The 19837-nt window shown below is 45.3% G+C and overlaps 2 protein-coding genes across 8 annotated transcripts in view; both read right to left on the bottom strand.

Annotated features, from left to right (window-relative positions):
* HECTD4 (HECT domain E3 ubiquitin protein ligase 4) overlaps window positions 1–1860 on the bottom strand; it is a 194525-nt gene extending 192665 nt beyond the window's left edge. For all 6 annotated transcript variants that reach the window (XM_066370863.1, XM_066370864.1, XM_066370868.1 and 3 more), the window contains exon 1: window positions 1419–1860. In XM_066370863.1, coding sequence (XP_066226960.1) covers window positions 1419–1595 — 177 coding nt within the window. In that variant the 5' untranslated portion in view covers window positions 1596–1860. The remainder of the gene's footprint in view (window positions 1–1418) is intronic.
* Window positions 1861–12898: 11038 nt separating this feature from the next.
* Window positions 12899–19837, bottom strand: RPL6 (ribosomal protein L6). 2 transcript variants are annotated; one of them, XM_066370862.1, is made up of 7 exons: window positions 19817–19837; window positions 17897–18130; window positions 17705–17803; window positions 16276–16419; window positions 15723–15771; window positions 13915–14099; window positions 12899–13104 (listed from the first exon to the last, which is right to left on the bottom strand). In XM_066370862.1, exons 2-7 carry the CDS (start codon window positions 18128–18130, stop codon window positions 12952–12954), a joined length of 864 nt encoding a protein of 287 aa, XP_066226959.1. In that variant the 5' UTR covers window positions 19817–19837; the 3' UTR covers window positions 12899–12951. The 2 variants fall into 2 exon arrangements, with proteins under 2 accessions (XP_066226959.1, XP_066226958.1); XM_066370861.1 differs by lacking the exon at window positions 19817–19837 and adding an exon at window positions 19723–19815.

The following is a 19837-nucleotide window of genomic DNA, read 5'->3' as shown; positions in this document are numbered from 1 at the left end:
CAGAGCCAATTAAGTCAAAACATTCTACCATCACGGCATATTACCCCATGAGTTTTCAAGCAGATAAGACACTCAGACACACCTTGCTTTTTATAGAACAGGCTCAAATGAGACACAATAAAACTGTGATTCAATGTTAGGAATTCCCTACCAACTTGTATCTTCCTTTTTTTTTGTTTTTTTGGTGGCCAGACTGTAAAATAAATCAATTAAGAGGTCACAATGAGAAGGCTGCAACCTCAATCTCAAATCCAGACACAAAAATACAGTAGACCGTTTTTCGCATCTCAGGCACGTCCAAATGTCTCAGCCAACGCCATCAGATCACTGCCATTTCCAAAACACACAGCAATGGGTTTTAATCCATTCGTATAAACGTTCCATGTGCTGAAAGCCAAAGTGCATGCAAAACACAAAAGATTCCTCGCATTCCGTTTAGAGCCAGAAGACAGGCCGTCCTCTCTGAGTCCTACCCCCGAGAGTCCTCTTTGCGAAAATAAGAATTTCGTGACACCCTAGGCCACCTACACCTCAAAATGTCATCCCACAGAGTGGAAGGGGAGCAGTGTCAGCATCGGTGGCCTGGATGAAACGCTACAGCCAGCATCCCACCTCCGGGCTAACGTGAAGCCAAGTGAAGTCGGTGGAAAGTTCCCATTCACCCAAGCATATTTGGTTTCCTTCCGCCCCCAAAGCAGGAGCACAATTGCTGAGATTGGCTTGTGCACCTGCCAGGGCTCCTAAGCCTGGGCTTCTCGGCGACCCCGGCGCTCACAAAAAGGCCTTACAGCCTAAAAGCCCCGTGACCCTTCGCGGAGAGCGCACCAAGGGCTGCTGTAGCATCCCCCCCTCGCTGTCCACACCGCCCGCTTCCCTGACAAAGGCCTGGTGTCAATCCGAGGCATGAAACACAGAAGTTGCTGGATTGCCCATCGCCGACCAGCAGCTGCCACTCACCTCCCCCGGGGGGTGGGAGGGTGGGGGGAGACAGCAACCATCAACACAGAACTGGGAAAGGAAAGCGGGGGGATGTATAGCGTTAAAATTAAAATGTACCCAAAGCTAAGCAAGCGGGGTGTGCCCTGGAAGTGAGGCCGGGGGTCTGGGAGGGGGGTGAGGGGGCAGAGGACAGGGGAGGCGGCAGTGGTCCTCCGGACAGTCAAGGCCGTGCCGGGTGTCGGATCGTTCCAAATGAAACAACAAATGAAATCCCCAGTGGGCCTGAGGATCCGAGGTGCGAGTGCGGCAGGCGATCCGCGGACCCGCGGCCGCGGTGCTCCACCTGCCCGCCGCGCGCCCACACACACCTGCCCGGGCGGCGCGCGGGGGCCTCGCGGTGGAGGTGAGAGCCCAAGCCCGGCGCTGCGGGGCGGATAGGCTCCTCTGACGGCGGAGACCAGGGAGACAGCGTCGCTCACCTCCAGGTCGGTGTCGGCGGCCTCCGGGGCGCCGAGGATCTCACTGGGCAGCTCGGCCAGGTCGGTGACGCGGATGAGCCCGTCGTGCAGAAAGATGGTCTCTTCCTTCACCGAGAGCCACTGCGCCGAGTCCGCGGCCGCCGCCGCAGCAGCTGCCGCGGCCGCTGACGAGCCCATGGCCCCGGCTGAGAGGTTGACGGAGAGGAGCAGCCGCCCAGCCCGGGGAGACGCGAGCAGAAGTCGCTTCGATCACCAGTCCATGGCAGCAGCAGCCGCACCCGCCTGCAACGCCCCGCTCGCCGCCACGCCCGTGCAGCTCCGCCCTAGGCGGTCCGAGCCGCCATCTCCCCCACTCCCGGCCCCGGAGACCCCGGCCCCGCCGTCACCGCCGCCGCCGCCCTGAGGAGCAGGATCCGCCTCTGGCGCTCAGCAGCCAACTGTCAGTGAGACGCCATGTTGGGGGCGGGGCTCCCGGCATGCTCCGCGGAACGGACAATACCAGCCCCGCCCACCTCTGGCCCCGCCCACCTCTCCACAGTCCCGGGAACCTAGGTCTGTGGGACCTCCATGTCGCCTCTCAATTCATCTTGCACTCAGTCTGACCTCTCCCTCCTCTTCTTTCCCTAGCCATTTGGGGGCGCCCTGAGTCTGCAGTCCACCTGAGGAAGAGGCCACCGCCTCCTCTCCTACCCCTACTCAGGTATGCACCCAGCGCTCATACCAGAACCCTCAACCCTGGGCAGAGCATGGAGGTTCACTCCCTGCTTCCACATTTAAATGTGATATATACAAAAAATATAGCACAGAGGAGGTGCTGCAAACTTGTTCATAGCCATGGGTAGAACCGCATAGTAGGTGTTTCATATTTACTAAAAAGTCTATACCCAGCCTGACCTGTGGTGGCTCAGTGGATAAAGCGTCAACCTGGAAATGCTGAGGTTGGCGGTTTGAAACCTTGGGCTTGCCTGGTCAAGGCACATATGGGAGTTGATGCTTCCAGCTCCTCCCCCCTCCCTCTCTCTCTCTGTCTTCCTCTCTAAAATGAATAAATAATAAAAAAAAGTCTATACCCAATAAGCACTCAAAATTTAGTGAAAACAAAACAGCAGTCATAATGATTAGTGCCCACTGTCTTGCACTTAATAAATGCTGCGCGAATGGAGGTTAAAACTATTGTTATATTTCATCGACATTCAACACTGATTGACATGTACCTTAAAAATATGCACGCGATCCAGAGGCAGATTAAGGTCGGTTGAGACCCTGGGCGCAGAAGAAAATATTGGACTCCTGGTCATTAGAAAAAAAGTGTAAAGTCGGTGTTTTGCGGGGCCCAGGGTGCACGCCCAGTGAACCTGCCATTAAATCCACCTCTGACGCGATCCTATTTTTATAAAAACAGGAAAGAACTATATGTGTCAAGAAAAATGTGTAGGCGAATACATACCTAATTGTTAATGTGAGTTGCCAACCGGAGTAGGACTGGCGTAGAATGGTTGAGGTGAGAATTTTATCTTTGTATTGCTTTTATACCTACAAAAAATAAAGCGCTCCTTTGTATCAAAGAACTTGAAAAAGTGTGTCCACAAAAAACCTGCACATGGATGTTTATAGCACCTTTATTCATAACTGCCAAAACTTGAAAGTAACCCAGATCTTCAGTAGGTGAGTGAATAAATGAACTCTAGTACACCCAGACAGTGGAATATTATCTGGCGCTAAAAAGAAATGACTATCAAGCCATGAGAGATGTTGAGGAATTGTAAATGCATATTACTAAGTGAAAAAAAACCTTTTTAAAATGCTACATACCGCATGATACCAATTATATGACATTCTAGAAAAAGCAAAACTATGGAGACAATAAAAAGATCAGAGGTTGCGGGAGGGAGGCATAAATACATAGAGCACACAGCCTTGTTAAGGCAGTGATAATACACTGTGATACCATAAGGGTGGACAGATGTTGATAATGGGGGAAGCTATGCAAGCGTAGGGGGAGCGGATTCATGGAAAATATCTGTACCTTCCTCTCAATTTTGCTGTGAACCTAAAACTGCTCTAAAAAATAAAGTTGATGCTTCCTGCTCCCCCCTTCTCTCTCTCTCCTCTCTAAAATGAATAAATAAAATATAATATATATCATATGCAGCTTAGTATTATTTATATGGAGGAAAATTATAATCAGGCTAAAGGTCCCACAATATGAGACTGGTTAACTATAATAATGGTATATCCATAAGATGAAATATTATGAAACCATCCAGAATAATGTTTATGAAGAATACTGACACAAGTGAATGTGCATAATGTATTGCTAAATGGAAAAAATCTGGCCAAAATAGTAAGGAAATTTTAAAATTTAACCGTGTTTATAATATGGTTGCACTTTTCAAATTACATGCATTTATGATTAGAGGCATAGCATAAAAGTCTGGGAAGGTAACATGCCTGATAACATTTGGGTGAATCTCAGCTGTGCATTTACAGGTGACTGGGGAATCTGTGGGGTTTTTGCTTTGGAATGTTCTCCCAGTTTTATTCCTAGAGCATGCATTAGTTTTGGGAAAAAAAGAAAAAGTAAAAGCTATTGAGCATCTAAGAGTAAGGGTTCATTCATTCATTTATTCATCATAACACCCTTCAGAGTATTTATTAATTGCCCAATTTTACAAGGAACTGAGGCTTATAATTAAGTGACTTACACCTGCTTAGGAATTGGGAGGATGGAGACTTGAACCCATAACTGGCTTCATCCTGCACTGCCTTTCTCCCAAATACATAATTCCTACACATTGTACTGTTGCAATAATCTCATGGTCCTTACAGTGATTGTTAATTTTCCTTTCATGATATTTATTTCTCAAGTATTATTGAGCCCCTAGAGGTGTCAAATCCTGGGAAGTATTTTTTTTTCCTTTTAAGATTTTATTTATTCAGTTTTAGAGAGTGGAGAGAGAGAGAGAGAGAGAGAGAGAGAGAGAAGAGAGGAGGAGCAGGACGCATCAACTCCCATATGGGCCTTGACCAGGCAAGTCCAGGGCCTCTAACTGGTGACCTCAGTGTTCCAGGTCGACGCTTTATCCACTGCGCTACCACAGGTCAGGCCAAATCCTGGGAGGTATATAAAATGGAGATATAATATATCTGAATACCTGAAATAATATATGAAAATTTGACTTTCAAAGACCTAGACAGCTAATCTAACCTATGCAGAGAATCTTCCACTGGGAGATGGCTATTCCTCTCTTATTCACTCAACACATATTTCTTGATTACTGACACGTGACCAACATTGCATTGTTCTTGGTGTGGGGTTACTGGGTTGAGCAATGTAGAAAAGTCTTCTCTCAAATAACTGACAATCTGGTTGGGGAGACAGAAAGAAACCAAGTGACAGTAAGTCTAGCAGTTCAGACCAGATCAGTGCCAGGAAAATAATAATAATAAAACAGGCAAATGTGAAAGAATGGTCATTTCAGGAAATCTTCATAACAGCCTTCTGAGAGATATAGTATGTATTATTTTCTCCACTTTCATCTGGGACACCAAGGCCCAGTTGTATACTTTGTGCAAAGCCTCAAAGCCAGTAAACATCCAGCCTCAGATGTGAACCCAATTCTATCTCATTCTACAATCCCCACTTCCTTATTCTGGCTGTAAAGAAACCCTTCTTTCCTTTTGTTCCTTTTGCTCACAACCTCCAAATCTAAGGACAAGCATCACAAATTTTAAATGCTCTGGTTTAGGAATCTAAATAACCATCTTGTGCAGCTCAGAGAAAAAATTCTTCTGCTTTTATTGTTTATATTTCAAGATCAGGAGTCAAGATGCCCAGGGAGTATTGTCCTTCATCTCAATTAGTGAAAACAACCCATATCCAGGACTAAGAGTCTTTAGACTGCGTAATGAGTAGTTATTTAATATTTTAGCAACAACAATTAATTAGTCATAGGACTGCATGGCTGCCATTGTACCATGATGAGGCTTCTGATGAATTAATGTTTATAGAACCCCCTCTGGAAAAAGACCATTGACTGGGAATTTCTAGAATGGATCAGCAGGACAAAGAAAGCCCCTAGTCCAAAGAACTCGATGTACACAAGAAACATCCCTGCATAGACTCATAGAAAGAAAGGTTTATGGTTTATGACTTGTTTTCTTTGGAACTGTCCTTTCCACACTTCAGTTTGAGAATGAGGGGGAGGGTCGGAATGGGAAAAGGAGCAAGAGAAGGTGTCAGTTGGGTAACCTTGAGTTGGGAGCAAAGAGGAAGCATCAGAAGGAGGAAGGATAGCCCTTAGGAGGTGGGACTCAGTTTTTCCTGGGAGGCATCTCCCCAAGAAAAAGCAAATTTATTGATAAAGACCATCTCCCTGCTGCCCCAGCTGGGCCTCTCTGGGATTCTGCAATAAATATCTCTCCCTTCTGCTGGCTTTTCTGCACCAGCTGACAGTCTAAAATGAGTCTGTAATCCTTACCAGGCTCAGAAAAATACGAGTGTGGCATGAAGATAAGTAGTCCTTGATAAGACTAATAGAGCTTGAAATAGCTTTAAACAAAGCAGCCATGTTAATTTTTAAGGTCTTTCAAAACACAAGGAAAACACACACACACACACACACACACACACCCTGCTAAATAGACTCACGCATTGACAGGGTCTGTGGGGGGATTGATTATTTCCAGCTCACTAATCACTGTCTCAAAGAGGAAACACATACACCTACTCAAAAATATTTTTTCCAGTGACCTGGTAGGTCCTGTTCTTTTACCTTTTTTCTTTTCCTCGACCCCTCCCAAGGTATATTCTTTCAGCTCATGGTTGGGGTCTACGAGATGATAGGGAAAAAACATCGGATGAAAGAGATATTTGAAAACGAAGAGGGAGAAAGTCTCCTTGGAGCCTTTGAATTTCCATAACTAAGGGACAAGCCTCCACATTGATGTAAAGCCCAAACAGCGTTAAGAGCAGCTCTCTTGGGAGAAATCAGCACCCATGGGCCCTGGCTGGGCGGCTTAGTGGATCAAGTGTTGTCCCCAAGCATCAAGGTTGCGGGTTCACGGCATGTACCAGAAGCAATCAATGAGTGCATGGAAGAGTGAGCTGATGCTTCTGTCTCTCTTTAATGGGAAAATTAAAAAAAAAAAAAAAAAAGTGCACCATGGAGATCCAAAAGATGCCATGCCATGTTCTCCAGTGACCCCTTGTGAGCATAAGGAGCCTTGCTGCACCAGAATTTCCAATTCCAACTTGCAAGTTAGCCAACACTGCCCAGCTGCAAAAGCAGATTAAAAATCGATAGCTCCCACAAAGGAAAGGTGGGCAAAAGACGTTCTCTCCATCGTATAGTCTGTCCAGAGAAAAAGTAAACACTGTTTTCATTCATTCAGCATTTACAGTGCCTACTTTGTGCAAGCTAAGCGTTAGGTTTGACAGTCTAACGCTCTGGGAGACAGGCAGGCTCCCTGCTTCATGAAGCTTAGGATGGGGAAGTGACCTGAAACAAGTGATCCTAGAGAGGATGAGGATTTCAGGGACCTGGTCTGAACAGTGGGGAAGGTTTCCTGAGAATATTGCATTTCATGCTAGTAACTGATATGTGTGAATTAGCTAAATAAACATGAGGATGGTTGGGGAAACTTAGTAACCAAAAGAAAAACATTTATGTGAAATGCAGTGTGTGTGGTGCTCACATCATGGACTGCCTGGATTGCGGTCTCAGTTCCTTTGTGTGTCACCTCAGAAAATCTATTTGAGTCCAGAGATGGTGAAGCTCTGGGGTGGACACAGCTACTCCTGGTGACACTTTAAATCAGCACAGTCTTTTTGGTAAAGCACCCTGGCTACACATATGCAAAAGTCATAAAAAGGACCTGCCTTTGGATCCATCATTCCACTCCTAAAAATTTACCTATGGAAACCTTTCGTTCAACAAGGAGTGATTAAGTTCCTACTCCCTGCTAGGCTCTCATAACTAAGTCATAGCTCCTATTCTCAAGAAGCTTAAAATCTGCCTGACCAGGCAGTGGCACAGTGGATAGACCATTGGCCTGGGGTGCAGAGGACCCAGGTTAGAAACCCTGAGGTCGCCAGCTTGAGTGCAGGCTCACCAGCTTGAGTGCAGGTTCTTTGGATTGAGAGTGGGACCATAGACATGATCCTATGGTCACTGGCTTGAGCCCAAAGATCACTGGCTTGAGCAAGGGGTCACTGACTCGCTGTAGGCCCCTGGTCAAGGTATATATGAGAAAGTAATCAATGAACAACTAAGGTGCTGCAACGAAGAATTGATGCTTTTCATCTCTCCCTCCCTGTCTCTCTGTTCCTATCTGTTCCTCTGTCTCTCTTGCTTAAAATAAAAATACCCTGGCCGGTTGGCTCAGTGGTAGAGTGTTGGCCTGGCGTGCAGGAATCCCGGGTTCGATTCCCGGCCAGGGCACACAGGAGAAGCGCCCATCTGCTTCTCCACCCCTCCCCCCCCTCCTTCCTCTCTGTCTCTCTCTTCCCCTCCTGGAGCCAAGGCTCCATTGGAGCAAAAATTGTCCCGGGCACTGAGGGTGGCCTCTGTGGCCTCTGCCTCAGGCGCTAGAATGTCTCTGGTTGCAACAGAGCGACGCCCCAGATGGGCAGAGCATCGCCCCCTGGTGGGCATGCTGGGTGGATCCCGGTCGGGGTCGTGCGGGAGTCTGTCTGACTGCCTCCCTGTTTCCAGCTTTGGAAAACTATGGAGAAAAAAATAAAAATAAAATAAATAAAGAAAGAAATAAAGAAGTCCAGCCTGACCTGTGGTGGCGCAGTGGATAAACAGTCTACCTGGAATGCTGAGGTCACCGGTTCAAAACCCTGGGCTTGCCTGGTCAAGGCACATATGGGAGTTGATGCTTCCTGCTCCTCCCCCTTCTCTCTCTGTCTCTCTCTCTCTTTCCTCTCTCTCTCCTTCCTAAAATGAATAAATAAAATAAAAAATAAAAATAAAAAAAAGATTAAAAAGTCCAGAACAATAATAGATCATATTTGTTACTATGTGTCAGCAAAACTCTGGGCCAGGGGTCCCCAAACTTTTTACACAGGGGGCCAGTTTACTGTCCCTCAGACCGTTGGAGGGCCGGACTATAAAAAAAACTATGAACAAATCCCTATGCACACTGCACATATCTTATTTTAGACGAGATCGGGCGCGTTCAGGGTGGTATGGCAATATCTTATTTTAAAGTAAAAAAACAAAATGAGAACAAATACAATATTTAAAATAAAGAAGCAAGTAAATTTAAATCAACAAACTGACCAGTATTTCAATGGAAACTATGCTCCTCTCACTGACCACCAATGAAAGAGGTGCCCCTTCCAGAAGTGCAGTGGGGGCCGGATAAATGGCCTCAGGGGCCGCATGTGGCCCGCGGGCCATAGTTTGGGGACCCCTGCTCTGGGAACCCACAACCCAGGAGGGTATCCACTACTGTTATCCCATTTTACAGATGGAAATACAAAGGCACAAAAAGAACTCATAGGTAGGTAGACACGAGCTAAGATCTGAACCCAGGGAAGATAGTTCTAAAACCAGTCCTCTGAACCCCAAGGCAATACCAGAAGCTGCCCCTTCTAGCTGAAGAGTTGGAGGGCAGAGATTGGTGTTGGGGTATACATTGAAGGTAGCTCTAGATCTGATAAACCCCAAAACTTTATCCTTCTGTATCATGATTAAATTTATCTACCAAGTGGACTGGGTGCTTGCACTGGCCTGAGCAGTTTGCTTGCTCCTGGCTAAGCTCCCTAGAAGTCAAATTATCATTACTGTTCAGTTAAGTCATGTGGCAGGAAGGGGAGATGAGTGGATAGGTGTGCAGGGCCATCCTAGAGAGCATACAGCACAAACAGAAGTTCTGAAGCAACAACAAACAGCCCCATTTGAGGAACTAAAAGAATCTCACTCTGGTGAGGGGCACAGTGGAAAGGAGAAGGCTGGGCAAATAGGCTTTGTGGCCATGACAACTTTGGAATGGTAACTAAGTGATCAGGAGCTACTAAAGCACCATAGTTGGAAGTGACATTTGGACTTGTTTCAAAAATGCATCAGAGCCTATACAAGGGGTCTTTGGGTTACGACAGTTTCAACATATGACATTTTGAGTTTGCAATGCTCACGCCCATAAATCTTTAAAAAATTGAGACATGAGTGTTTCGGCTTACGCCATTAGTGTATTTATAGACTATGCGGGCAAATTAGTTTGGTTATGCACAGTGGAAGTATACACAGTAACGCAGCATATAAGTGGGAGAGTTGGCACTCCCCATTATGCTTGCCTACGCCATTTTGGACTGTTAAAAGTGCAAGTATTCTGTTTGTGTTAGGCTTAGGTGTATTTCAATTTATACCAAAATTCGGGTTACGTCACTGTCGTAGGAACAGAACTGTGTCATAACCCGAGGACCCCCTATGCTGATTGGAATGGCTAGAATATAAAAGAGACAAACATGGGGATATAATGTACAGCACGGTGACTGCAATTTATTTTCACCCACAAAAAACGAAAAGATACATCTACACAAACACTTGTATGCATTATTCAGTGGCTTTACTCAATCTCCAATAATTGTAGATAACCTAAATGTCTTTCATTGGGTGAATTTTACAACAATAATGATACATTGATACAAGGGAATGCTGACTGACAATAAAAATACCCACTGAACTACTAACATACATGAACAAATCTCACAGATGTTACGCTAAGTCTTAGCATGTTGTATAAAGCTCTGGAAAAGGCAAAACTACAGGAACAGAGAAATTCCATCAGTGGTTGCCTGGAGTGGGGGCTGACTTTAAGAGCATGCAAGCTGTGGCTGGATAGCTTGGGTGGTTAGAGCATCATCCCAAAGCACAAAGGTTGCTGGTTTGATCCCTGGTCAGGGCATGGACAGGAACAGATCAATTAGATTGATGTCCCCCACCCTTGTCCCTTCTCTCATTAAAATCAATCAAAAAAATTTTTAATACATAAGAACATGCAAATACTGTATGATTTTCACTCATATGTGGAATCCAAAACAACAAATGCACAAACCAGAACAGAAAAAGACCGATAAATACAGAGAACAAGCTGATGGCATCAGTCAAAAGGGGGGAGTAAAAACTTTATTTCAGAAAGAGCATGCAGCAGTTTGACAGCTGTTGGTGGGGGTGGAGGGAAATAAAAGAGCATATAGGAACTTTGGTGGTGGTGATGCTAACAAAACCAGATGCCACATTCCTGAATGCCATCAAATGTAAATTATTTATCAATATAACCAACTTAAAGTAGGTGGCTCAGTAGATAAAGCATCATCCCAGGGACTGAGGTCACTGGTTTAATCCCTGGTGAGGGCACGTTCAAGAAGCAATCAACCAGTGCACAACTAAATGGAACAATTAAGTGGAAAGAATTGTTCCTCGGTCTCTCAAATTAATGGAAAAACAAAACTAAACCATCAGGCCCTGGCTGGGTAGCTCAGTTGGTTAGAACGTTGTCTGCACACCAAAGTTGTGGTTTCAATCTCTGATCAGCAAGCACACAAGAAATCAACCAAATGCATAAATGGAACAACAAATTGATGTCTCTCTCCCTCTCCCATTCCCTCTCTAAAATCAATAAATTAAAAAGAAGAGGCCTGACCTGTGGTGGCACAGTGGATAAAGCGTCAACCTGGAAATGCTGAAGTCGCCGGTTCGAAACCCTGGGCTTGCCTGGTCAAGGCACATATGGGAGTTGATGCTTCCAGCTTCTCCTCACCTTCTCTGTCTCTCTCCTCTCTCTCTCCCTTTGTCTCTTCCTCTCCCTCTCCCTTTCTCTCTTCTCTAAAATGAATAAATAAAATTAAAAAAAAAAAAAAAGAAAAAAATCCAGAGCCATTTTTCACTTCTTTATTGCCAAAAAAACCCAAATTTGATGACTCACTGTTTAGGAAGCCTGTGAATGAACAAGGACTCTTGCACCTGTATAAGCTAGTATAACCTGCCTGACCTGTGGTGGCGCAGTGGATAAAGTGTCGACCTGGAAATGTTGAGGTCGCTGGTTCGAAACCCTGGGCTTGCTTGGTCAAGGCACATATGGAAGTTGATGCTTCCAGCTCCTCCCCCCTTCTCTCTCTCTGTCTCTCCTCTCTAAAAAAAATGAATATAAAAAAAAAAAAAAAAAAAAAAAAAAAAAACCAGCTAGTATAACCTATATAAGAGCAATTAAGCATTTTGATAGAAATTCAAATGCATATATCCTTCAATTCAGCAAAAAAATCATACATACTTGGCTGCATGTATACTTAATGTTATTTATATTGTATATAATTACAAATGAGGAAACCCAAATATCCATAGGCTGCCACAGTTGTCATTATCCACCATTTTGTTTTCTATGGTTACCTATAGTTAACCAGTCCAAAAGACATTAAGTGGAAAATTCCAGAAATAAACAATCAAGGTTTAAACCGTGTATCATCCTGAGCCATATGATGGCCTCCCAGTCTTCTCCATCCTGCTTGCAATGTGAATTATCCCTTTGTCCAGTGTATGCATGCTATACATGCTAACTAGCTGGTTACTCAAAAAATCCAACTGTCAAGGACCCCTGAAGCAGGTGACCATCTCGAGTTGTCAGGGCTAATGCTGTCAGTGCTGACTGCAACTTAGCACATTTTATCATGTATCACAAAGATGAATACAGTATTGAGACCACATTGAAGCATGTATGTTTAGTATAAACAGGTTTGGTACTATCCATGGTTTCAGGCTATCTACTAGAGCTGTGTTTTTCAACAGCTGGTCCACAAGTAAATCACCCTGATGTTGTATGACTATGGAGACTATAATCATTGGGTCTATAATCTTCATCCATCAGGGTACTTAACTCTTCCATGGACCAGCACTAACTTTCTGGAGGATGAGGGGTGAAAACCAGCACACTAGGACTTGGACCACATACAGTATAGAGGGGGCGGGGACTACTATACAATGTAGCAGTTAAGACACTTTTTACAGAATTATCAAAATAACTGTCATCTCCTTCGTATCTATAATAATTTATACAGTTTGGTTTTAAATAGGGTAAATAACTGTACTCATTTGCTGAATGAGTTGGTAATGATTATGGCAGCGGGTTGAGGATGAGATGGGGGAGAAATGGATGTTAAATCACTGAATGGGGTTCAAGTCTGTGACCTGAAGATACCACATTAAAAAAAATTATCCACTTTAGAGGTTGGGGAAAGAGGGAGAGAGAAAAGGATGGGGGAACACATTTCTTATCCCTGTACATTTCAGTACCGACTTGGTTCAGTGATGCTCAGGGAAATGCTATATTGGTAGGTGCTGGGTAGGAGCGGAGAAGCCAGAACCGGAGGAAGCCAGGATGCCGACCTGATGCCGCTCTAGCTCACTCCTGTCAGTAGAGGCTAAAGCCCCATTACAAACTGGCTGAGTCACAAAACAAATCCAGGCCGACAAGAATTAAGACACAAAGGAAATAGGTTACTTTTTTAATCAGGTTCTTTTTAAGAAATTCAGAACACCATTTTGTGAGGATAGAGCCCATTTGTGAGAGCGAACACAGAGCGGAGGTAGCCCTGGAGCTGAGGGACAGCTTTGATTTTGGGCAGAATTTGCGAGTCCACGGTTTTCTGGTCAACCTTGCGTTGCTCTGTAATCTCGTATTTCTAAAGAAAGAGAAAAGCACTTAAAAGTAGGGCACAAGCACCAAACTCCTTGATTAACTTTACAGGGAGCCCCATCTTAAGTACTTAAACCCAGTAATAATTTAGAAGGCATTACTGACATTGCTTTCTTTAGTTTTTAATATAATAAAAAGAGCAGCTTTCACTCTTTTGTCTACTGTAACAACACATCAAAACTAATTACAAATGAACGACCAACCCAAAAGTAGCAATACTGTAATTCAAAGTTCTGCCAAAACTTCAGGATTCTGAACCGAGCTACCTGCCATTAAGAACTGTTTTTAGCAGAATCTAGACTATTCCCCAGATATTCCTCATTATTTACAACTTTTATTTCTTCTTCTTTTATTTTTTTTATTTTTCCAAAGTTAGAAGCGGGGAGGCAGTCAGACGCCTGCATGCACCCCATCGGGATCCACCCAGCATGCCCGCCAGGGGTCAATGCTCTGCCCATCTGGGGTGTCACTCTGCTGCAACCAGAGCCATTCTAGCGCCTGAGGGGGAGGCCATGGAGCCATCCTCAGTGCCCGGGCCAACTTTGCTCCAATGGAGCCTTGGCTGCGGGAGGGGAAGAGAGAGACAGAGAGGAAGGAGAGGGGGAGGGGTGGAGAAGCAGATGGGCGCTTCTCCTGTTTGCCCTGAATGGGAATCAAACCTGGGACTTCCACACACAGGGCCGATGCTCTACCGCTGAGCCAACTGGCCAGGGCCTATTTCTTCTTTTAACTGAACCCTGTTTTGTCTCATACACGGACCAGGAAGGCAGTGCTGTGGGCGGCCCAGGTGGCTCACCTCCTTCTCCGTGTCAAAGATCTCGCCCTCCTGGTGTCTGGGCCTGCGCAGCTTCTTCTTCTTGAAGTAGGCATCCGTGAGGTGTTTGGGGATTTTCACACTGCTGATGTCAATTTTGGTGGAAGTGGCAATGACAAATTTCTGGTGTGTTCTACGCAGAGGAACTCGGTTAAGGCACAGAGGTCCTAAGGGGGGAAAATCCATATAATGAGGAAAAAGGGAAAGCAAAAAAATAACAACTGATTTTGAATTTGGTGAAAGCAGGTGAGTTGAATTTCTAATTTTTAAAAAGTTACTAATTTTAGAGAGGAAGAGAGAAGCATTAATTCGTTGTCCCATTTAATTGTGCATTGATGGTTGCTTCTTGCTCGTGCCCTAACCAGGGATTGAACTCACAACCTTGGCCTATCAGGACGGACAATGTGGAGCAACTGAGCTACCTGGCCAGGGCGAATTTCTAATTTTTCTCTGGATCAGCAGAAATTCCAGAGAACTTTCTGCTGCAAGCATCAAGACTTGCTTTCTCTACAATGAGGCAGTGGAGTAGCTCCAACAGACGCAGATCTTTGTGAAAGCTCCGACTGGCAAGACCATCACCCCGAAGTTGAGCCCAGTGACACTACTTAGAATGTCAGAGCTCAACTCCAAGACAAGGAGGGCATCCTGCTGACCAGTAGTGCCTTTTCTTTTCTTTTTTTGGTGGACAAATGGCTGGAGATGGCTGCATTCTCTCAGACTCCAATATTCATAGGGTCCAACCAGCACTCAGAGCTTTGCCTGCAGGGTAGCAGCATCAAGCCCTCCCTCTGCCAGCTCACCTACCAATACAACTGCAACAAGATGATGGCTGCAACCCCCATGCTGTCAACTGCTGCAAGAAGAGTGGCCAGCCCTGGCTCAGTAGCCCAGTTGGTTAGAGCATCATCCCCACATGCCAAGGTGTGGGTTCAACCCCTGGTCAGGGCACATGCAGGAATAGATTGTTGTTCCTGTGTGTCTCTCTCCAAAATCAATTAAAAAAATGTGTCAACTGAACCTTGGTTGGTGTTAATACACCAATGCCCTGTAGCCAACGTTAAATAAGGCCCTTCTACCTAAACCCTGTGACCTCAATAAAGCTCCCCTTGCCTGACCAGGCAGTGGCGCAGTGGATAGAGCATCGGACTGGGATGCAGAGGACCCAGGTTCGAGACCCCGAGGTCACCAGCTTGAGCACGGAGTCATCTGGTTTGAGCAAAAGCCCACCAGCTTGAACCCAAGGTCGCTGGCTCCAGCAAGGGGCTACTCAGTCTGTTGAAGGCCCGTGGTCAAGGCACATATGAGAAAGCAATCAATGAACAACTAAGGTGTTGCAACGCGCAATGAAAAACTAATGATTGATGCTTCTCATCTCTCTCCGTTCCTGTCTGTCTGTCCCTGTCTATCCCTTTCTCTGACTCACTGTCTCTGTAAAAAATAAATAAGTAAAATTAAAAAAAAAAAAAAAAAGCAAAAAAAAAAAAGCTCCCCTTATCAGTTCAGGAACTCCATTCTAGTGTCAAGTAGCAGACCAAATTACAAGTCCTAGGCAGGATGCATTCCTTGGAGCTAATAGCAAACCAGTCTGCATTTTAGGTGACAGTTACTTGATGATATGCTGCCACATAAAATTTAAATACTTGCTTCCTTAGAATTCGTGTATATAAGGCAATGAAATGGGGCTCAGAATCTCATGCACTAAAAGTTCCATCTTAAGTGGAAGCAAAAGCATATATTGCAGCAATTTAAAAAGAAAAAGTTCAGAGTCTAAAACCCAAGGGTCTTCTTACCAGTCACAAGTAGCAAGCCACTGCTCAGCTGTTTCAGGAAAATCACCCTCTGTGAATTAAACAGAAATGTACTATGTTTCTGCAATTAGGAACCAACCTCTGAATTAAATCAAATCACAGCTTTCTAAATTTGGGAAAGGAAATTTCTATATATGATATACTAATGTGCGCAGCAGATCTGGATGGAACTCAATCAAACTGCGAACAGGTGACACCAGGATGATGAGTAGTACTTCTGTGTGCTTGTTCATTTTTTTTTTTTTTTAATGAGCAGCCATTACTTTCAACAACAATAAAAATTAATATCCTTTAACTCAGCAATTCCATCCCTGAAAATCAAACCAAAGGAAATAACTCAAATACATAAATGTTTTTGGGAACAGGGTCACCTGATTCTTCTGTAACAAGTTATATTCTCAGGAGCAAAGTGGTATTAAGTTATTGAATATAATGGGCTAACCACGCTATACTAGTTACTGGGGGCTGACACTAACATAGGTGAATAAAGACGTCCCACACACTCCGCTCAAGAGTCACAGGCACCTCTTCTCACCTTGCCTCTGTGGCGCCCAGTAAGGATGATCAGAATGGTCCCGGGGGTGATGGTGGCCCGCAGTTTTCTCACATGCTGACTGAAGGGTTTCTTCCCGTGGCTCAACAGCTTTCGAGGCACATCTTCAGTAGGATAATATCTAGGCTGCAGAGAGTCCATAGGTCTAACTTTATTTAAACTCATCAGGTTAGCAGAGCTGATTGTCAATGAAACCTATGCTATAATCCTTTTACTACTTGAAATGCTTCATTTACACAATTGCACTTTCATTTCTACATATATTTTTTAATTTGGAAATTACCAACAATTCTTTTATATGCAAAACGGGTGGAATCCATTTAACTGGAGGAGCTGCACATTCAAGCAAAGACAGAAAGCAACAAGTTATGCTCATAAACTTAAGGTTGAATTTTAGAAATTACACAGCAAGCTCTTATTACATACTGTCATGTAACAGTGGTTCTTCTCAAGCTTTTCTGGGATCCCTGACTATTCTCCGGAATTTTGCATTCATAATTAAAAGAGGCATGGCTTCTATCTGCCACATTAACATGATTCCCCCCATTTTACCCACAAAGGAAAACAAATTGTACATTGTACAAAACCGTTTAGAACAGGTTATACCAGTTCAATGATAAAAATAATACCCCATGCAAAGACTATGAAGGAGATGACAAGTTAACCCCCAATAACCTATTTATTAAGTATACTGTTATAATTTCAGTGAACAGTTTTGTTTTCATAACAAACCTGATAGAAAAACAAGCTCACAAAACCTCTGACAAAAAGGACTCAAAGTGTCACCCTCCCTCCTGGTGCAGTAACCTCCAACTGTGAAGCGTGCAATAAATCTGGGGTATTTCTATAATGGAAACCACAGAGCAAACCTGAAACATTGGGACTTGTGCATAGTAAAAAGAAGCTAACAAAACACTGCTGTAGTGGATAAACATTCTATAGGCCTGGCAGCAGCCTAGGCTCCATGTATATCCAATTCTCATGACCACTCTGTGTGACAGACTGTTTTACAAGCAAAGAAACAAAAGCACAGGAAAGTAACTCTTATCTAATTCCAAACACACACAGAACCCATTTACCCATTTTCCTCCGTTAGTAATTCTCTGGGAAACACAAACTTCCAAAACCCGAGTACACACAGACACACAAAACCCTAGCAGTGCCTGACCTGTGGTGGCGCAGTGGATAAAGCGTCAACCTGGAAACGCTGAGGTTGCCGGTTCAAAGCCCTGGGCTTGTCTGGTCAAGGCACATATGGGAGTTGATGCTTCCTGCTCCTCTCCCCTTCTCTCTCTCTCTCTCTCCCTCCCTCTCCCCCCTCTATAATGAATAAAAAAATAAAAAATCTAAAACCCTAGCAGTATTCCAGCTTCAACTAACCCTCCAATTTACAGTGCCTACCAAAGCTTACCATTTTGCGAAGTTTAACCACTCGGGTTCCACCATTCTTGTCGCCACCAACTGGTTTTGTGACAGTAGCAAGAACTTTCTCTTTCTTTTTCTTTTCAATCTATCAGGACACAAACGCAAGCAAGAGTCAGAGGCAGACAAAAATCTTAAGGGTGAGACAGACGGTAACAACAGGGTACAGGGTCACCCTTACCCTAGATTTAGGGGCCGCGTACTTCCTCTTGTACATGGCCTTTCGGGAATACATAGCGGACCGGGAGTACCTGCCAATTCCTCTGACTAGGACAGGGTTTCGGCTGCAGTGGGGCTTCCCCTTCTTAGGCGTCTTGGCCTTGAGGTTACCCTTCTTAACTTTACCAGCTGCATCGGCCTTCTTGGCTTCAGGTTTCTTCTTGGTATCCGGCTTATCCGTTTTTTCGCCCGCCATCTACCAACACATATATATTTTTAAAAAAGATATTCACCAAATAACCCATAAGGCAACATCTAAGCTGCACAAAGACGGGTTCCCAGACAAGCCCTCCCTCTCTAAGGATGCTAGCTATAGCATCCTTTTTCATCCCTCCCCTTATATGATATAGGCCTTCCTCCAAACCCCAAACATGTGCAACCATCTCATACTGATTGGTTAACTCGGGGTCGTCTTTCCAATGCACTAGAAACTTCTTTAGGATTTGAAGATACATTACACTTCTTAGGTGCTTGCTAAATATTCATGGTCAGAAGTCCCTATTCCATTAGTCCTGTTTTGCGAACTACGACTCTCAGACTCAAGAGCCTTAAAAAATCTTCACAACTAAGAGCAGCGCAGCGAGGCTAGAATTTTGAACCATTCGCTTCCAGGACTTTCCTATCACACTACCTACTGTCTCATTCAAAAAATCCAGCTTGCCTGACCAGGCGGTGGCGCAGTGGATAGAGCGTCGGACTGGGATGCAAAGGACCCAGGTTCGAGACCCTGAGCTCGCCAGCTTGAGCGCAGGCTCAACTGGTTTGAGCAAAAGCGCAGGCTCAACTGGTTTGAGCAAAAGCTCACCAGCTTGAACCCAGGGTCGCTGGCTCTAGCAAGGGGTTACTCGGTCTGCGGAAGGCTCGCGGTCAAGGCACATACGAGAAAGCAATCAATGAACAACTAAGGTGTTGCAATGTGCAATGAAAAACTAATGATTGATGCTTCTCATCTCTCTCAGTTCCTGTCTGTCTGTCCCTGTCTATCCCTCTCTTTGACTCACTCTGTTTCTGTAATAAATAAATTAATTAATAAAAAAAAAATCCAGCTTAAGCGTCGGCCTGGCGTGTGGGGGACCTGGGTTCGATTCCCGGCCAGGGCACATAGGAGAAGCGCCCATTTGCTTCTCCACTCCCTCCCCCCTTCCTCTCTGTCTCTCTCTTCCCCTCCCGCAGCCAAGGCTCCATTGGAGCAAAGATGGCCCGGGCGCTGGGGATGGCTCCTTGGCCTCTGCCCCAGGCGCTAGAGTGGCTCTGGTCGCGGCAGAGCGACGCCCCGGAGGAGCAGAGCATCCCCCCTGGTGGGCGTGCCGGGTGGATCCCGGTCGGCGCATGCGGGAGTCTGGCTGACTGTCTCTCCCCGTTTCCAGCTTCAGAAAAATACAAAAAAAAAAAAAAAAAATCCAGCTTAGAGAATGAGCACATAGACAATTAGCCCAAACTGGACTGAAAAAAAGCCCAAGAGGTGACTTCCGGTTGCGGGGAAGTGGGCGAGTAGCACCGGGCCTCAGTCCCAAATCCCAACGTGGCGGAGACAAGCTCGGCAGCGTCTTTCGGGAAGACCAGCCCTGGATTCCGCAGTACGCGCCGTCGCCCTAGTGCTGTGGGTCCACTAGCCTGCTACGGGTCCTGGGAGAGGCCTCGTTCCCCGGCCCAGGAGGGTGGCGAGCAGCCGGAGACCGACCCCGAGCCTCTGCATTCCACCTCACCCTCTTCGTGCCCCACCGCAAGCCCAAGCAAGACAAATGAAGTGTCTGGGCGGCCACTCAGTTGGCCACGGGTATGTCTGACCCTTGCAGCTGTCAACGCGATACCCTCTTGGTTCGGATGGCGAAAGATTGGGATCCTGAAATCGAGTCTTCTAGATGAGAACCGCCATTCTTACCTTGCAAGATGGGAAAAAGAA

Source organism: Saccopteryx leptura, chromosome 2 (genome assembly GCF_036850995.1).
Source record: "Saccopteryx leptura isolate mSacLep1 chromosome 2, mSacLep1_pri_phased_curated, whole genome shotgun sequence".
Lineage (NCBI taxonomy): Eukaryota > Metazoa > Chordata > Mammalia > Chiroptera > Emballonuridae > Saccopteryx > Saccopteryx leptura.
Note: the sequence above shows the minus strand (reverse complement) of the source record. Positions and strands in the feature narration are given on the sequence as shown.